The sequence below is a fragment of the Coptis chinensis genome, chromosome 8, assembly GCF_015680905.1.
Source record: "Coptis chinensis isolate HL-2020 chromosome 8, ASM1568090v1, whole genome shotgun sequence".
NCBI classification, from domain to species: Eukaryota; Viridiplantae; Streptophyta; class Magnoliopsida; order Ranunculales; family Ranunculaceae; genus Coptis; species Coptis chinensis.
The window spans coordinates 47,891,653-47,911,234 of record NC_141463.1 but is presented as its reverse complement, the minus strand read 5'-3'; the positions used below and the strand labels follow the sequence as shown (position 1 = coordinate 47,911,234).

Sequence of the window (19,582 nt, the reverse complement as noted above, 5' to 3'; positions counted from 1 at the left end):
GACTTGGAGGATCTTAGAAATAATCTTCATGTTGAAGTTACTCAAACATATTGGCCTGAATTGGATCAGTTTGACCGCGTTTCTCTCCTTCGGGATGAGTGACAAGAAATTAGAGTTGAAACCTTGTGGAATTCTTGGATCAACAAAAAAGGACTGTATAGCAAAACACACATCAATCCTAATAATAGACCAACAAGCATGGTAGAAGCAACCTGAGAATCCATCTGGCCCTGGAGAGCTGTCCGGGTTCATCATAAACACCACTTGTTGAATTTCTTCGTAATTGGGGGTTTGGGACAAGAACATTGCATCCATAGCCGTAAGAGAAGGCTGGATGGATTCCAGTAGAGCATCATCCTGGATCACCGGATTTTTCAAGAATTTTTGTGTATACGATTTCACCGCATATTCTTGAATTTGAGTTTGTGTAGACATTAGCACACCCTCCTCATTTTGCAGCTCGTGAATCATAGCTTTACTCTGTCTAGTTTTATACAGAGCGTGAAAGTAGGCCGAATTTCTTTCACCTTCTCCAACCCATTTGTCTTTGCTTTTAGCTCTCCACAAGTGCTGGTGGTCGGCCATAGCTTGACAAAGTTGGGCTTCTTTAAGCATAACTTGGTTCACTGCTTGACTATCCTCCAAGTTCATGTCCACTTCTTGTTGAGCCTGACTCAGTTCCTCCTGGGCTTTGGTGAGATTTATTTCGACATTCCCGAACACTTCAAGGTTCCAAATTTTAAGATCTTTTTTGAGTCTTTGAAGCTTTTTCATGAGCACTACCATCGGGGTTCCATGCAGGGACTGATTCCAGCTGGTGAAGACAGTCTGCAGGAAGGTTGGGTGAGTAATCCAAAATTTATTGAATCTAAAAGGAGCGTTACCTAGTCTGGGAATCTGTACAAAATCACATCAAAGGGGGGAGTGATCAGACGCCACTCTGCTGAGCACTTTGTACCTCCAGCCCGTGAACTTACAGTTCCAAGCATTATTAACCAAAATGCGGTCAAGCATAGACACTATTCTGCCAGCTCCAGCTTGATTATTACACCAAGTGAAAGTTTGGCCCTGGGAATTGGCTTGCATAAGGCAACAACCGTTGATCATATTGTGGAATTCTTCCATTGCCAGTCTCATCGGAGGTCTCCCTCCCCTTTTCTCTGAGTAGCTCAGGACACAGTTGAAGTCGCCTGCAACCAACCATGGCAAATCCGTCTTCATAGCCACCAATTCAGCCCAGAGTTGTCTTCTGTGGAGCATTAGGCTGTGGGCATGAACAAAAGACATGACAACTCCTTCTACCTCAATTGTTATTTGCTGCCTTGAGGCATGTACAAGGTTTATTTGCAATCCTCTCTTATACAATATCCAAAGGTTGCCTGTTCTATCGACTTCATCATTGTGGAAAAAGCACTCATCATAGTCCGGCAACCCCATTTTCAAAACTGACCTGCTCTTCGGCTTTACCAAAGGTTCGCGGACAAATAACATCAAACTGAAATTTCTTCACCATGCTACGGATCCTCTCCATGGCTTGACCCTTTATAGCTCCCCTAATGTTCCAATAGAGTGGCGTCATTAATGGGCTGGTTTAGGTTTTTGCACCTGTACTTTCGGTAAAGATCGAGCTTGTGAACTAGTACCTTCCCCTTTTTTTGGTCTTCCCCTACCTCTTTTCACTGGTAACTGGACTGGGTCAGTTTCAACTTGATCACTCCACCTCCCTGACACGAGGCCAGCTTCTCTCACCAACTCATCCTGCATCTTGGGGACGTTGTCATCAGTATCAAGAGTACTGAAGTTGTTACTAATGTTCACTTCACACCTTAGCGGTACCTCTGAGACAAAAGGTACAATGGCAGTTACTAACTCTTCGTTAACTCTCGATTCCTGGTGATCTAGATCCTCTGAAGCTTCCCCGCCGACCGATGTTGTGGCTCGGGCCGTGCATCTTCAAAGTGTTCTGTAGAATCATCATCGTGTTCCAGAGTCGTCTCTTGCTGTTCGTTATCCCTCTCAGAGTCAGGCACCTGATGAACTTCTTGTACCTCCTCATGCTCTCCTGACGTCTCACCATGTTCCTTTGTTCCTTGTTGCCTCTGTTTCCTCTTTAGTTTTTTCTTCTGGCTTTTTGAGAGATGTTGGGTAAACTCAGCCCCCTCACCCCGAGTTGACGCCTCCTTAGCTGATTTTCCTTTGTTGGGAACCTGAGCTTGGACTGGTGGATTGGTGTTGTTGGTTTTCTCTTTACCCAGTGCAACTTTAAGATGTCTGCACTCTGAGACGAGATGCCCAATACCCTTACAATGTGAACAAAATTTGGGCATCTTTTTTACTTCCACTTTTTGCCAGAACTGGATGTCCGAGTCCTCTACTTCCACCCAGATTCTCTCAGGTACCGGCTTCGATAGATCCATGTCACAAAGGACCATGGTGTAGAACCCATTAGTTCTATTTGTAGTGGTATCATCGATATGCAATGGTCTACCCACCGTTTTTCCCAGAGCCATCAGAGTTTTGACCTCCCAATATTCCATGCTTAGCCCAGGGAATTTAACCCATACTAAAGCATTAGATTGAGTTTGCTTGTCGATAGAAAAGTTTGGGCTCCATTTGTTGAGGCGCAACACCTGCTTGTCAAAAAGCCAAGAGCCTTGTCCCCAAATGAGCTTGAAATCTTCCTCCTCTGAAAATTTAAACATTAAGTAGCCTCTTCCTAAGGGTGTGATTTTTACCTCCCCTTTAGTTGGCCATTTTTGCGAAACCAGCTCACATACTCTGTCAAACTTCAGAAGTTGAAGATCGATTCTGCCCACCAATGCTAACTTGCAGTAGTCCAAGCCTTTCTGAACTTCTGCTTTAGGAAGCTTGATGGTGGGAAACTCACCATGCCAACCTGGTGCAGGTAGAGTTGCGCTATCAATATCTCTACCCACCTTGGTCTGAGCCGCCATGGCATAAGACCGTAGATCGAAATGGTTGTTGAGCGGTTTCCTCTCTTGAAGATATCTCACTAGAGTAGCGACACTGATGCCTGCCTTCCTTAAATCCAAAAGGTGTAGACGCCATCTAATAGATCTCAAGACACACAGGAGTTTTACTTGTTTGCTTCCACTAATGAACTCACACTGTTAACAATGGAGGATTTTACCAAAAGTAGAAGGAAACATGTAAGGGTTGTGGATAAGGAGATTCTACCTAATATTTTTTTTGCTGTTTAGGGAAAGAGAATAGAGCACTGGATCAGAAATGCAACCTAAGTTATCTCGCTGCAAGTCTCCCCTAAACTGGTCCCCATTTTCATATCCCCTTCATTATCATGCACCCTTTATCATCTATTACTAAACCACAGATGTAATAGACATTGTCGAATACATAATCCCAGCATCCCAGCTAAACCACAGACATCTATTATCGCTGCAGAAGCTAATACATTGTCGAATTATGTTTTTTTAAGTTCCAATTATACACTAAGCTATACACTATTTCTTTAATTCCAATTATGTTTTTTTTAAGTTCTTACCAATCTTCAGCTTCATGGATGCACTAGAAAAGTTCGAGCAGCAACAAATTGAATATGCTACTCAAGTCTTCATGCTCGTTAGTTTTATTACCGCAATGTTGTTGATGTGGCATATAGTCATATCTAATATCTAGATCTTTTTTTTTCGGTTGTCATTATGGTGTGTTTTCACATCCCTGTACATTGTTACAACTTAATGTAAGATCCCATCTACGTATTTGTATTACTTGTTCTTCTACTTATGCTACATCTAGAGATCTCACTAAAAAAAAAAAAAGGAAAAGTGCGCCACTCCTTGTAGTCGCATGCCTTATTCTTTCCCCTCCACACTACATCCACTTTTGCCTTTTGCGCCTTGTTTAATTGATTTATGAATATACAAGTTGGTCAAACTAACCTGTGAAACCTTCTCTCGTATATTCTATCTCTTCCCACGTTTGACTCACAGTCTCAGGGATCTGCCTTTAAACGATCTTTTGAGCAAGCACTTTGATAGAATTATTTTAGAAGATACACGTGGTCCAACTACCTTGTGACACCTCGATCTGTATTTTCTAAACTTTCAGATTTGTGCCTATTTATAGCTAGGCTAGACACCTCTACATTCCAGTCTTCCCTTTTTCACTGAATTATCTGCGCCACTCTATTCCTTCCATCTTCAATGGCCCTTACTCGAATTTTCGTGCCCGAGCAAAACTTTATGGAAAATTTTTAGAGCGGTTTATTTCAACCATATTTTGACACTGAAATTTTACGTCGCGGATGGTTCCCTCTATTACATCATAAGGAGGCAGTTTATTCCAGAGAGTTGGTTCTGCATTTCTATACACACGGTTATTTCCAAAACGGACAATTCTTTGTCCGTGCAAACGGATGCGAGTGCGAATTGACTCCGGAAATCATATCTGAGGTACTTCAAATACCCATAACGAACCCTGGGGTACACTTTCAGGATTCACCATTCGACAATATAAGGCATATAATGTTTGCAACTATCCTTTACGGCGAATACAATCGGAAAAACCGCATTATTTATCAGCGATCCTTGCAAAAGAACCAATTAGCTGTGATCCAATGGCTAGCCTATAATGTGCTCAACACATCTAAGACTTCCAAAATAACCTCCTCCATCTACTCTGGGTCCTGCAGACTAAAAGCAATGATTTGTGCATAATTTAATTTCTCTGGAATGCGATTGCACGTGACAGGAAAAAGTTATCTCATTTGCCAACCATTGTGACACTACTCCTACTACCCATCTCATAACAGCTAATATTCTCACCATTCACTCCGTTTGTCTGAATGGTTTTTAGACTCCGTACGTTGCAAAGAACCATGCCGGTGCAGAAATCAGCGAAGCTTTTTCCTCTGTCAACATCTTCGCTGACAATGCAATACACAACGTATTTAATCCTATGGCAGACCTTCGTTTAATTCACCAAGGACTAATGACATTATACACACGTCAGAACATCATCATCACTAGTCTTCTTGAATTTCACGACCTTCAGACAATGCACAACGAGGAACATGCACAATTCTTGCACATCCACAACCAGTTCTTGGCAAATCACAATCTCATAATGGAGAACCAATCCGAGATTTACCAGATACAGAGCGCCCTGTTGCAACGGGCTGTTGCACGGATTGACTTCATCGAGAATCTTATAAATGGATTTCTCTCACCTAAGGATCCTCGACGTTACCCAGGCCATGACACAAATTAAATTTTCGCAAATTTTCGTTAGAATTTCTGTCCTTTGTCATTTTTTGTTTTTAAGTTTTTTCTTTAATAACCCTAATTAAGTATAGTGCAATTTTCCTGTTGTAATCAATGTCATTTGTTTTTACTTAGTCATTTCTATCATATTCTAAAAATTGGTTTATCTTTGTCTACAGGTGGTGTCTTTCATCACACATCTTCTGCATCTCCAATAATGGAACCTCCAAAGATCATCCCTAAACAATCCTTCCAGGCTTTGTTGGATCCTCCTTCGTATGGACTTCATTTTAGAGACCTTATCACCCAAGCTGGTTAGTCATCCCTCATTCTGCAACCTAAGTAGACATACTCTCTACGTTTAGCGGCTTATTTTTATGATCATATGGAGGATACAACAACATTTAATGGTGCACATGGTTTCTTTTTGAACAGATTCACAATCCGTATGGGTAACACCATACATCTCTTTTATGAGCCAACAGTTGCTATGACTTTGGACCTTCCCTATCATGAGCTCACCCCCACCATTCAATACATCATACATAACTCTTTTAATCACTACTTTTGGGAAGATTTCGCCGGCCATCGCCACTACTTTTGGGAAGATTTCACTGGCCTCTATGGCGATGGCTTCACATATGTCGTTGAATGTAAAGAACCTGGTTGATGGCCGGACAAAACAATTCCCCTAGCAAGTATGATAATGAATGTCGGGATTGCCATGTTATTTATCCTTCTGAACATCATGAGGGATTGACATTTTTCCACTACTACTGAATCAACTTGCAAGACTTTCCATGCTCTCGCTCAGCAACATACCTTCTTCGACATTACAAACCTAGTAATTGAGAACCTGAAAAGGGCTCGTCATTTTTGACACCATTATTTCACCTTGCCCGTTACCGCATGCCAGATAATGAGGGCATTCTTCCCACAGTTTTCGGCCACTTTTCAAGACTGGATACAAGTAGATTTTATGTGTCTGGTGAACAGGATAATTCATTCTTTGAGATTTCGGGTCTGGCGTCGGCGCTCTTCAAAGTACTTAAAGTACGTTTGTTGTGTCCCCAAAGACAAAGACATGATAGCTCATTTGGACACTTCTAAAAAGAGAAAGTGGAGCAAAGTTCGGTAGACCATGATAAACTGGCGTGACGCCAAAGAATGACACTTTGATAGAGATGAAGCTAGAATGGACATACCCCTAATTCTTAATTAGGGCAGTGTAAGTTGATGTGCATATTTGTTGTTTTAGTTCTTGATGTGCCATTTCCCTTTTATTTTTGTATAACATATGTTGTGTTAGCATAATTTTATGTTGAAGATATAAGCTCTATTTTTGCTCAAGCCTCTCAAGTATATTCTTTCTTCCTCTTGACACTTTGAGGACACAACGTTCTACTATTTGGGGGTGGTTAAAACCTTTTGCAAAAATTAAACAATTATAGGTTGTATATAGTTTTATTTTATGTCTAAATAAGTGTATTTAGTGACAAAGTCTCGTTTCTTTTTCTGTGATGAAAAATATCTAGAAATCTCACCCTAGCATTAGAATTAGGATTTGATCTTAGAAACGTAAGTTAATAGGTATGCAATAGTTTTTACATCTTTTCATGAGCATTCATGCACTGACTGTCATTGAATGTACATAGCAGCAAGTTTTTGGGACCCACGGTTAGACAACTTAATTTCCATATCCTGTAAGAATCTAACCAAAAAGCCTCAACATGTGTGATATATGAGTAATGATACAGAGGAGTTCCTTTTCCAAATAGAGAAAATCACGCGTCTACTTACTTGATCACTACCCAAATCCTAGGCGAGAATCTAGGCCTTCTTTGGATGGATATAGCCAAAAATTCATACTTGTAAAAAATTTACCGCTAGTTGCCCCACGTAACATTTCATTAACCCTTTCATTTTCACCAAAAAAATCCTTACCCATCTATTAACCACAAATAAATATGCCCACCTAGATGATGAGTATGAGAAATAGGATGAAGTGTGGAAAAATGAAGAGAAAAACTTGTTACAAATCAAAATTAGTTACCTGCTTCAGAAAGAAAAGAAAAAGAAAAATAGAAATAGAAATATGTTTCCAAAAATCAAAAGAAAAATCAAAGTTAGAATTTCCCCAAAATCAAATCAAAAGGGAATACAAAAGCTTAAAAAAGCTAAGTATGAAATGGAGGCCTCTTTTTGGAGCAACATGGTAACTTAACACTATTCTAATTCCATGATCGAGTGCTCCATTTCTATCCCTTTTTAGCTTTTAAATCTAGGGTCTAAGATCTTATCCGTTTGTTCCCTATTTTTCTTTCCTTTTCATGCAACTTTTCAGCCACCATTTTCTACCCAGACAAATGGCTGACCTTCCATTTTCTTCCATAACACCCCCACCCCCCACAAATCAAATTGGGTCCTCTGGGTTTGGGACTCAAGGATCTTGGAGTTCCCTCTTTCAAGATGGCTCGAGCAGTAACAATACTTCCCTACGAAGATTTGAAACTCACCATGTTGATGGTGTAGTAGAAATACCAGCTAATATCCTGGAGAAAGGTATTTCTATGTGGAAAGACTATGTAGTTGGGTTCTTTGTAGAGAAAAGGCTTCCATTCCCTCTAGTTAAAGCTTCTCTGGCTAAAACATGGAAGATAAAAGGAAACTATACTATTTCCACTGATAGGGAGCTGTTCTATTTTAAATTCCATCTTGATGATGATAGAAAGCAAGTGTTGGAAGCAGACCCTATCTTTATTGCTGGGTGATTGTTTGTGGTCCGCCAATGGTCTCGAGAAGTTGAAGCTCAAAGACATAAAATTACTAGCATCCCCATCTGGGTAAAGCTCATGGATTTGCCAAAGGAGTTATGGACTGATGATGGTCTGGGCTATATAGCATGTTTAATTGGCAACCCATTGAATATGGATGAAGCCACAAGGGCAAGAACCAGGCTAACATTTGCTAAGATTTGTGTGGTAGTACCAATAGACTATTCGTATTAGAGTTCTATTCTAGTGAAGATGGGAGATGAAGTTATTGATCCTGCTCTAGAGTATCCTTGGGTGCCTAGCTCCTGTACTAGGTGTAACAAGTTTGGGCATAAGGTGTCAAATTGCCCCTTGGGACCCAAACAAGTTTGGAGAGTCAAACCTGTTATTAACACCAATATTGAGCCAGAAGAGGCTCATGGACAAGATGATGTTATAGATGGTGGCTCAAATTACACAGAATGTGAGGATGGGGAGTATATGGATATTCAAGCATGTGGGATGGAGTTAGTTCCATTTGTTCATTCTATAGAGGGTGTATCAGTACCAAATCAGCTAGTGGCTTTGCGAAGCTTTCTGCCAGTGAATCCGAGGAAGACCTCAGTCCTGACTCCTTTGGAGATTAGTGTGGTTCCTCAAGAACAAGTGCCAGGAAGTGAGCCATCCCAAACAGTCACCACACATTCTAATGTTGGTAACAACCTTAAGGAGCAGTTCCTCAATAAGTAGAATTCTTTTCAGGTCTTTGCAGATAGTGAGGAAGATATTGAGGATGACATTTCTGAGGGAGTTCCTGTCGAATACTTCACTGATCATAAGCCCCTGAAGGAAGTGGTAGTCAAAGCTAAAACAAGGGCACAAAAGCGAGCAACTAGCACTGAGGAGAATCTTGGTTCCGAAAGAAAGAGCATAATAAAGATGCTCATGTTTCTGAGAAGAAGAAGAGAGGTAGGCCTAAGGGGTCAGGGAGTAAGAAACATTAATCAGTAATGGTGAAGTTTTGCACATGGAACATTAGGGGTCTAAATGATCTAAAAAAAGCAAAGGAAATAAATAAGTTCATTGTGAAGAATAAAGTTTGCCTTATGGGCCTTTTGGAACTAAAGTTAAGGAGACCAAGAGTAAACTCATGAGTGGTATATGTGCTCCGAGTTGGAATTTTGAAAGCAACTACTATAGTAATCCGAGGGGGAGAATCTGGATCCTATGGGACCCAAGTTTTGTGGACGTATGTAAACTGCATGAAACTTCTCAGTTTATCCACTTAAAGGTGACAATGCTCCTGAAGTCTACCAGTTTTTTGTCTACTATTATCTATGCTAGTAATAGTAGTTAGGATAGAATGGGGCTATGGATGGATTTCCGACACCTCCACCAAAGCATCTCTGGGCCTTGGTATGTTCATGGGGACTTCAATAATGTTTTACATTCTCATTAAAGGATTGGTGAGCTGGTGCATCCTAGAGAAATGATTCCTTTTGGGGACTACCTAGCTGATACAGGGTTGTTTGATCTCAAAGCTTCAAGGTGCTATTATACATGGACAAACTATGGAGTTGGTATTAACAGGAAATGGTCAAAGATTGATAGAGTCCTTATCAATATTCAGTGGTCTTTTATGTATTTGGCAATGCTTCCGCTGAGTTCTTTCCCCAAGGAATATCTGATCACTCTCCCATGGTGGTTCATTTGGTAGATTCTGAAAGAGGTAGAATCTCTTTCCGGTTTTGTAGTTTCTGGGCTCTCCATGACAACTATAAAGCGGTGGTTCAGCAAGTCTGGAACACAGAAGTGATGGGCAGTGCGCTATACATCATGGTGCATAAACTTAAGTTACTTAAGAACAAGCTGAGAGGATGGGCTCGGGTACATATGTCGGACATTCACATCAACACTGAGGCATCAATGGTAGAACTTAGCAGGGTACAAAAAGAGTTGCAGAATGCTCCTAACGATGGAATATTATGTGAAAAGGAAAGAGAAGTGAGGACTAGATTGTGTAAGCTGATTGAGATGGACTATATGGAACTAAAGACAAAGGCTAACAATGATTAGGCTGGACTATGGTGACAAAGGTAATGCTTTCTTCCATCAGGCCATAAAAGAAAGGAAGAATAAAAACTTTGTGTGGACTGTATCAGATCTTAATGGGGTTAAGCATGAAGGAATAGGCCAAGTCTCAAATGTTTTTATTAGTTTTTACCAAGAGCTGCTAGGTGTTTAGTCTCCAGCCAATAGTACATATTTGCTAGAAGAGATTCCAGTTAGAGATGTAGTAAACTCTCTGAAGATGTTACGAATGAGGAGATTATTCATGCTTTGTTCTCTATGGATGATTCTAAAGCTCCAGGACCTGATGGGTTCATAACATTCTTTTTCAAAAATTACTGGGACACTATGGGAGGAGATTTTTTGAGAGTTGGCAAAGCCATTTTCATACTCAACAAAATCCATAAAGGTACAAACGCTACGTTTCTGTGCCTAGTTCCTAAAAAGCCTGTTGTCACTCAAGTTGATGAGTTTTGACCAATTGCTTGTTGTAATATTACTTACAAATGCATTGCCAAGGTTCTTAGTAATAGGATGAAGCCTTATATGGATCAGTTAATTGGTCTCAATCAATCAGCTTTTGTCCCAGGGAGATGTATCCAAGACAACCTTCTATTAGCTCATGAACTTCTCAGAGGCCACAATAGGAAACATGGGCCACAGAGATGTACTATCAAAGTAGATATCCAAAAAGCTTATGACATGGTCAACTGGGATTCTCTTATTCAAGTTCTCAAAAGATTCAAGTTTCCTGAGAAGTTTATTTCATGGCTATCTATGTGCTTCACTTCTCCGAGTTATTCTATCCTTGTCAATGGGAGCCCCTATGGTTACTTTGAAGGGAAAATGGGGCTAAGGCAAGGTGACCTTCTGTCTCCGTACCTTTTTGATCTGGTTATGGAAATTATGGGTGGATTGCTCAAGAAAGGTCTACAATCCAAAAGCATACTCCCTCATTCTAAATGCAAGAGACTTGCTATTACTCACCTAAGTTTCCCCGATGATGTCCTGTTGTTTTGCAAAGGGGAATCAGGGTCTATTGCAGCAGTAAATTATGTTCTTGATTATTTCTCTTCTCTCACTGGGCTGAAGATCAACATCCTGAAGACTACGATCCTCATAGGCAATATGTCAAGAGATGATGGGATGGCTCTAGCAGGGTTACTAGTCATTCAGCTCGTTACTCCCCCGATAAAATATTTGGGTCTACCTCTTTTTGCTGCTAGACTCAGTATCAAGGATTGTCTTCCTTTGCTTGAGAGAATCACTATCCGTATGTCTAATTGGAAGAATAGGTCCTTATCTTATGCAGGAAGGCTACAACTTATTCAATCTATACTCTCTTCGTTTCACATTTACTGGGCGAAGACTTTCATCCTTCCTGTGGGTGTATTGGACAAAGTTGCCAAGCTTTGCATCAGAATTTTTTGGGCTGGAGCTAGTATGCAAGCTAAGATGCATAAAGCAAGTCATGAAACTCTGAGATTACATAAAATGGAAGGAGGGTTGAGTATTATTAATCCTAGGGTATGGAACAAAGCGGCTTACTGTTGATGTTCAAGGTAGCCAGTAAAGAGGATACCCTCTGGACAAAATGGACTTGAGAGTATAACATTAAAGGGAAGCACTTTTGGACTATGAAGGTGCCTCTTGATTGCTCTTGGGTTTGGCGGTGTATTTTGAAACATAGGAAGATTGCCCGTAAGTATATCAAATGCTTGGTGTCAAATGGGGAAGGAACAAGTTTATGGCATGATCCTTGGCTGTCATCAAAGTTACTTATCCACAATTCCCAAGCTAAAAATCTTCTGCTTGTTCTAGATGATGCCACAGTTAGTAGCTATATTACAAATGGTGCATGGAACGAGCTTGTTCACAATCTGCCAGAGGGAGAGTTAAAATTGAATATTCTGCATATTCCCATCAATGTGAACCTTGGTCAGGATTTGGTAGTATGGTTAGTTACTAGCTCTGGAAAATTCTCTACAAAGTATGCGTATATGGCTATCAAGAAAATGAGAGAGAAGGTCAGCTGGTATAAAATGCTATGGGGTAAGTTTAATGTTCCAAAGCACTCGTTCATCACCTGGCAACTGTTTGTTGGATGCCTTGGTACTCAAGATCGGTTAATTCACAGAAAGGTACTGTCTGTCTCTAAATGCTGTCTTTGTGATTCATACCCAAAAAATTCCCAACACCTCTTCTTCAATTGTGACTTCTCTAAGAGGATATATGAATCTGTTAAGGATAGGATGAGATTAGGTGCTATAGTGCATGAGTCATCGACAGAATGGAAGTTTATACTGAGATTCACCAGAAAGAACTCCATCACCAGCGAGATTGCAAGAACTATGATATGTGCTACTGTGTATGGGATATGGAACGAACGTAATAGCAGGAGGTTCAGAGATAAAGCTCACACTGCCGATTTGATTAGCATACATATTATTGATTCTATGAGAACCTACCTCCAACGAGTTCTCAAAGAGACTGATGATGATTCCCTTGAGGCCAAAAGCATGATGGCAAGGCTTGGTATTGAATTAAAGGTAACGCAAAAAATTTTAGAATTCGTATAGTGGACAAAGCCTCCAGTAGACTAGGTCAAAATCAATACTGATGGATCGGTGAATGAAAGGGGAGCTGGTTATGGTGGTATCTTGCGAAACCATGAAGGTACTCCTATACTCATGTATATGGGCCGTTCTAACCTTTGCTCTGTGATTATTCAATAGTTGAAAGGTATTAAGGCGGGACTGCTTGCAGCACTCAGTGTAGATTGTATCAAGATCTTGCTGGAGTCGGACTCTGTCTTTAGTATTGCTTGGACCTTGTTGAGGCTATTTGGGGACTCATGACCAAGTTTGAGTCGATTAGAATTTCCTATGTGTATAGGGAATGGAATAGAGCAGCTGACCTCTTAGCCAAAATAAGTACTAATCAGGATAGTTTTTTAAATCAAGATGTAACCTTCTATAGCATTCCCCCCACTAATGGTTGATCTTTATGTAATAGTGGAGGAAGATGCTCAAGGTCAGATGTATCCAAGAGTTTGAGTGAATATAGGTTGGGGTTTGCTGAACCCCTAATCGTTTAAAAAAAAAATGTTAGAAGTAGGAAAGAAAATAAGGATTTCTCTAGTGTAAATATCTCGAAGACCTTATTCTCTCATACTAATCATTTTTTAATTTTCCATTCCATTTTCTTCTACATTACCACCTAAGCCCCATAACACCTAATAAAGACCTCTAGCTCAATTAGGAGTAGGATGGTGTGATAATAAGTAGTAAATGTGAATTCTCGACCTCGGCTCCTCTGACTATCATTGAGTATGTGAGGAAACGTGTGCCCACTGCACACTGGAGTTAGCAAAACTTGAGTGGAAAAATATGAGAGAATTTGTGATTCGACACATACCTGTGAGAACCTACTTAAGGACACTATCCAAAGGATCCAGAAGCATCCCTGCTCGTAAATTTCATTGTAAAGATCACTGCATGCATGTTCATATGTAGATGTTTTGATTATTGTATGTATATTAATTTGAATTTCAAAGGAATTAATCCTTGTTCCTCCACTAGTGAGATATATAGATATTTGAGATTAATTAAGGGAACAAACCTTTGTTACTGAGTCGTTGTAGTATAGATGAAGTTTGTGAGTATCTTCTCTGGAAAACTATCACGAGGCTATATCTCGTCCACTAGGGAATTCCTAGTGGTTTAAGGCTTTGTTGCATATGGTCAATGCAACCACACTCTGCGAAATAAGACTTTTAGGACAACACATTTTTTGCCACTTATCGTTTTAATGTCTCTTCTTTGCTTGAGGACAAGCAAAGTGCTATTTGGGGGGTGATGTGATAAGCACCCCAAACTGTAATATTAAACCCTATAGAGACATAACATTTTGGTTAATTATGTGTTTAATAATCATGAAATAATTATATTTTTGTACTTTTGCAGGTTTTCACAGTTAACGTGAATATGATGATAAAACCTGCATCAAAGTATGAGAATATTGTGCATACTTGAAGTCTTCCCACTTAGCCCAGTGAAGCCCAACAAAGCTTGACTAGAGCCGAAGATTCCAAAAGGACAAAACCAGTGCAGAATGGGATCAAGTGTAAAGAAGCAGTAAACTTCCGAAGCTCACATCATTCAAACCTGGACTCCGATTTTGATAAGTGAACTGCCAGAATGACTAGGGCAACGAGATCTATGCAAAGACAGAAAGTTGTAAAAATGCCAAAATTCGGGCCGCCACTGGACATAGCACGTGGACCCACTCTGTGGGCTCACAAGAAATGATGAGTCATCATGCATAGACAAGTGGCAAGTGATGGACACTTTTGTGACACCTTGCAAGAAAAGAAAAGACAAAACAATAAATGCATGACTAGATTGTTGATTAGAAAAGGGTGAAAAAAAGTTTGGATGTTTTGAAAAGAAAAAGACAAACTTTGTGAAAAAAAGTTTGGATGTTTTGAAAAAGGAAAAGACAAACTTATAATAAATGGGGGGAAGGCTTCACGTGAGAGAGGGGGGTATATATTTTGGATGTTGGAGAAAGGAGAGGGTTCTCTTCTTGCATTCCATTTTGTGTTTACATTTCATGTATAGTATTTTCCTTTCTTTGAAGCTTTTGTATTAGGTTGGTACAGGAAGTCTTGAACTTCAAATAAAATCTATTTTCTTCAAGTTAAATTTACAGTTCTTCCTTTACTTCTTTTCACCTTTTCATTTCATACATGCAAGACATAAAATCCATCCAAGGACCATGAGCTAAAACCCTCCCAAGGGGAGGGTTAATGATGCTCATGTGAGGATCAGGCTGTATTTTAGTAGTCCAGAATCACTACTTAGGAAAATAGGTTTTGATTATACATCCGGTCCCAAAATGGCTGAGTCTGACCAAGTTTGGAGTGCTAATACTCCAGACCAGTCTCGTGGGAGACCCAGTTAACACTAGGTCCAGTCTCGTGGGAGACCCAGTTAACACTAGGTCCAGTCTTGTGCGAGACCCTATAGTAGCATTAGCCCTCTGGTTTGCCCAGCTGGTGTATAATTAAACCAGGAGTTGAAGTGATATTCTAGAGATGGAATGTTAATTCAACTAGTCAGGCTAGTAAGATTAACTCAGAGATGAGTACATTTTACTAGGGATCGATACTCAACGCTGTTTCGGGTTTGTCTATGAACTCGAGACAGATTAGAGCTGTAGTGATAAGGTACTCTAAAAATTTGTAACTGACCTTGCATGATTATGATTAACCCTTTTCTTGTATGTCTTTATCTAGTTTACTAAGAAATCAATCCTTGTAATGTTATGTTAACTTGCATTCCAAGTTTTAATTGAGCAACCTAAGAAATAACCTAAAATTCTACTAACTAATTTTCTTGAAGTTGTAATTTAGTTGTGAACCTTGCTTAGTCCTAAGATTTGGACGATCCCTTACTAGATCTATGCTACAAACCCACGTGAGTAAGGTAACTTGACTAGTCGGACATTTTACGGACTTTGGACTCAAAAGAATAAAATCATAAAACTATTGATTATCAATCCATGTTACTTCATGTCGATCCTTAGAGAAACTATTGGTTTCCTCCCCTTGACAATGGGAAGTCAGTCTCATTAGATTGACAATGTGTAAAACTTGCTATAAAAAGATCATAAACCATAGCTCAATTTACCATATTTTGGTTATAAAGTTAACAATTCATGCTAAGAGTCATGCAAGATTTAAAAATTTCGAAAAAGACCAAAAATATTTTTTTGTTTAGTATTAAAAAGTCTTGTTTCTCTTTTCTATGATGAATAAAAAGTTTAGAAGTCTCTTTATAGCAATAGAGTAAAGATTCATTCTTCGAACTCAGACTAATATACGCACAATAGTTTCTGCATCTTTTCATGAATGGCATGCATCAGCATTTGTTTGTATATAGCAGTGAGCTTTCGAGACCAAGGTTATAACAATTAAGTTCCATATCTTGTGAGAATCTAGCCGAAAGCCTCATCTGAATGATTATTGAATGATGACACAAAAGATATCCAGATAGAAAGACCACACGTCCACTTGTTTGATCACCACGCCATATCCTAAGAGAGAATTTAGGCCCTTTTTGGATCGATACAGCCAAATTAACGCTAAAAACTTAAAAAGATAGTTTTTCCTCTAGTTACCCCCCTTGAGCCTTCACTATTTTCTAAAAGCCTTTTTATTTTTAGCCATAAATTCCTAACCCGTTACAACACACAACAAAAAACTTACCCAGCTGATGAGTTAAGAACTGGATGGATATCAAAAAAAGAGAAGAGAAGACCTTGTACTAAAACAGATCAGTTAGTTGCTTTGAAAAGAAAAGAAAGAGAAGAAAAAAAAGACCCATCAAAAATCAAAACTCCAAAAAAATCAAAGGAGTCAAAAATCAAATCTCCAAAAAGTTTAAAATCAAAAGGAGATGATATCAGAAACAAAAGCAAAGTTAGAACTCCCAAAAATTCAAAATCATATGGAGTCATAAAGCCAAAGGGCTAAAAGATCACAATTCAGAAGCAAAGAACAAAATGAGGTTCTTCTTTAGTTAACAAGTATCTTGAAGACCCAGTTTCTCAACTTATCATAATTTGTTTATCCATTTCTTTTTCTTTCTAAACCATCACCCTAGCTCTGTAACTCCTGATAAAAGACCTCTAGCTCAATTAGGAATAGGATGGTGTAATAGTAAGTGGCAAGCGTGATCAATCGACCTCAGTTTCTTTGGACGCCATTTGAGTATGCGAGGAATATAAGTGCCCACTGCACTTGAGAGAATGAACCTTAAGTGAATCTATCAGAGAGTTGTGATTGCAACACACCCCCTGTGAGAACCCACTTTAAGGACGCTCTTCAAAATTCTCGGAAACAACTCTGCTTTTGCATTTCATTGTTCATGTTTTGAGCATTTATCTTTAGATGATTAAATTACTGTATATATGTTATTCTAAGTTCAAAGAAACTTGTCCTTATTCCCCGCTAATGAGATGTATAGACTTCTGAGAATAAATAAGGAAACAAGATCCTTTGTGCTAAATAGAAGAAGTTTGTGAGTACCTTCGCTGGAAAACTCTCATGAGGCTTAAGCTCATCCACTAGGGAATTTCTAGTGGTTTAAGGCCTTATTGCATATGGTCAATGCAATCGCACTCCGCGAAACGAGATTAGTATAACTTATAATAAATCACTCATTTGTGATCTTAGTTTTTTCTCTCATCCTTGCTCGAGGACAAACAAGATGCTATGTGGGGGTGGTGATTAGCTCCCAAATGTGCATTTTATTATCCTTATATTATTGCATTACAACCCTTCTTATGTTTAATGAAAAGACAACTCATAACTTTTTTTGCCTTTTTTAGGTTATAGAGAATTTTAGACCATTTATCATGAAAGCTGCATCTTAGCACCAAAAGGAGCCTTAATCACACTTATTATGAAGACCAGAAGCTGCTATGAAAAAGTGCTGAAAAAGTCAAAGGTCAAAATCCTTAACTCAGAAGACCAGAGATGGAGGTCCTTAGCATAAAATATGGCATTCTCTAAAACCTATCTTGATAAAGAAGAAATCAAAAAGCAAAAGAAAAAAGCAAAAACATAATGTAAAGTGTGAGGTGTCTCAAATGTAATGGAGAAGGGCAAATCAGTCATTGACATAAAGTAGAGGTCTATAAACTAAAAGTTAAGGAGAGAGAATGCACCTAGACTTAATCTAGTGTCATGTAGGATTTATTACTATACCATAATAGCCTATTTGTAACGGATATACATCCGTTACAAAAAATATTAGTAACGGTTATTTTCCGTCGACACAAAAGCGTGACAAATATTAGTAACAGATAGTTGTAACGTTTATTAACCGTTACAAATTTTACTACGGTTATAAAGTGTTACTAAAATTAATTTCAGTAACGGATATCTAACCGTTATAATTTATTAGTAACGATTACCTAATTTGTTTAAGCGTCACTTTGTTTTTCTATTGCTAACGGTTAATTATCCGTTACTAACAAATTGTCATTGTTAAAAAAAAAATTGTTGCTAACGGTTTTTATACGTTACTAATGATTCTGTTACTAACGGTTATTTATCCGTTACTAATGAAGTTTCTTTGTATAAAAAAAATTCTGTTGCTAACGGTCTGTATCCGTTACTAACTAATTTTCATTGTATAAAAAAAATATGGGCCACCTGTACTGGAGAGAGACAGGAGAAGAAGAGAGTGGAGAGAAGACTTAGAGCGCTGGAGTGGAGGCGTGAGATAGTTGAAAGTGAGGAACTATCATCAGTAGAGCTCCCTTTAAAAGAGGCAATGTTTTGTAATTGTTAATAAAACAACTCACCTTACGAATATTGGCCAAGTTTCCTCCACCTCTTCCCATCACTTTACCAACAACATTTGCAGGAATCAACATCTCAGCTGTTGAGGGAAGTTAGCAACCTGAACAAGGAACGAGCAGTTCCAATAATATACAAAATATTTGAAAAAATAGTAAGCATAGTCAACAAATAAGCATAAAATACATACCCTGCATATGGCTTTGATGAATATGAACCATAGCCATTATCCCCAACCTTGCAAAAGAATGAGATCCAAGAAATAACAAAAGTTAAAATCGCGATTCCAAAAGATGAAATTGCTGAAGGAGATCGTTTTAAAGAAATCATGTAAACAAATTACAACAAACTCATCAATTGGATGAGTAGCAGACCTTAGTATACAGATGGACCTTGAATCCTAAGAGAATCGCGATTGGCATGCCAATAACATAGAAGGCTGCCAAATTAGTCCATGCGGCCAAGTGTTGCCACCCACATCCTCTTGACACCCCTGCAAAGTCAAATATTGTGCATCAGAAACAATTAGAGTGGAAGAAAAGAATTTACCATATACCACTTGCATATTACTCTCACCTGATAAAACTCCTTGTGTAGAATCAAATAATATGGAAATCGCTAGTAGAGGAGTCATTGAAGCGAAGTCTTTCTTAATTACAGGGCTGTTACTAAAAGCACTGGCCTAGAGATTATGATCAAAGATAAGAGATAGAACAACTACAAGAGCAAGAAAGATTGAAAGCTTGAGTGTCACTGACACAACATTCTTCGCTCTATCAGCATTCCCCGCTCCCAACTCATTTGAAACTCGTGTGCTGTCACAGTAAGTCTATACTTTAGTACACTATCTAATAGTAAGGGTAAGTTTTTATCTGTTGAAAATGCTATATACCTAAGAAACTACTCAACATACCTTACAAAGAAGATGAAACCATATGTAATCATAAGCGTGGCGATACGTGTTCACATTGTAGAGGTTACAAAAGTGATCATCCAACTAAGCTCAACAAGTTCTCGTGAGTGAAGAGTGAAGCAACCTTACCACATGGCAATCAATGAGGTACTATTTTCTGAATTCGACATCAACCCCGATAATAACACCAGAAGTTCAAAGGCCCAGGTACTCCAAACTGTGATAGTATGAA

The 19,582-nt window shown here is 39.0% G+C and overlaps 3 protein-coding genes across 4 annotated transcripts; 1 reads left to right on the top strand and 2 right to left on the bottom strand.

Moving 5' to 3' along the window:
* Positions 1-912: 912 nt before the first annotated feature.
* LOC147481738 (uncharacterized) lies at positions 913-1,437 on the bottom strand. The gene has a single exon (XM_086579023.1). It carries the CDS (start codon positions 1,435-1,437, stop codon positions 913-915), a length of 525 nt encoding a protein of 174 aa, XP_086435149.1.
* A 10,266-nt stretch (positions 1,438-11,703) lies between these two features.
* Positions 11,704-12,645, top strand: LOC147481737 (uncharacterized). The gene has a single exon (XM_086579022.1). It carries the CDS (start codon positions 11,704-11,706, stop codon positions 12,643-12,645), a length of 942 nt encoding a protein of 313 aa, XP_086435148.1.
* Positions 12,646-18,323: 5,678 nt separating this feature from the next.
* On the bottom strand, positions 18,324-19,267 carry LOC147481736 (protein DETOXIFICATION 12-like). Of its 2 annotated transcripts, none has more exons than XM_086580644.1 (4): positions 19,014-19,267; positions 18,812-18,930; positions 18,628-18,674; positions 18,324-18,540 (listed from the first exon to the last, which is right to left on the bottom strand). In XM_086580644.1, exons 1-4 carry the CDS (start codon positions 19,069-19,071, stop codon positions 18,516-18,518), a joined length of 249 nt encoding a protein of 82 aa, XP_086436770.1. In that variant the 5' UTR covers positions 19,072-19,267; the 3' UTR covers positions 18,324-18,515. The 2 variants fall into 2 exon arrangements, with proteins under 2 accessions (XP_086436770.1, XP_086436771.1); XM_086580645.1 differs by having other exon boundaries at positions 19,196-19,248.
* Positions 19,268-19,582: the final 315 nt, after the last annotated feature.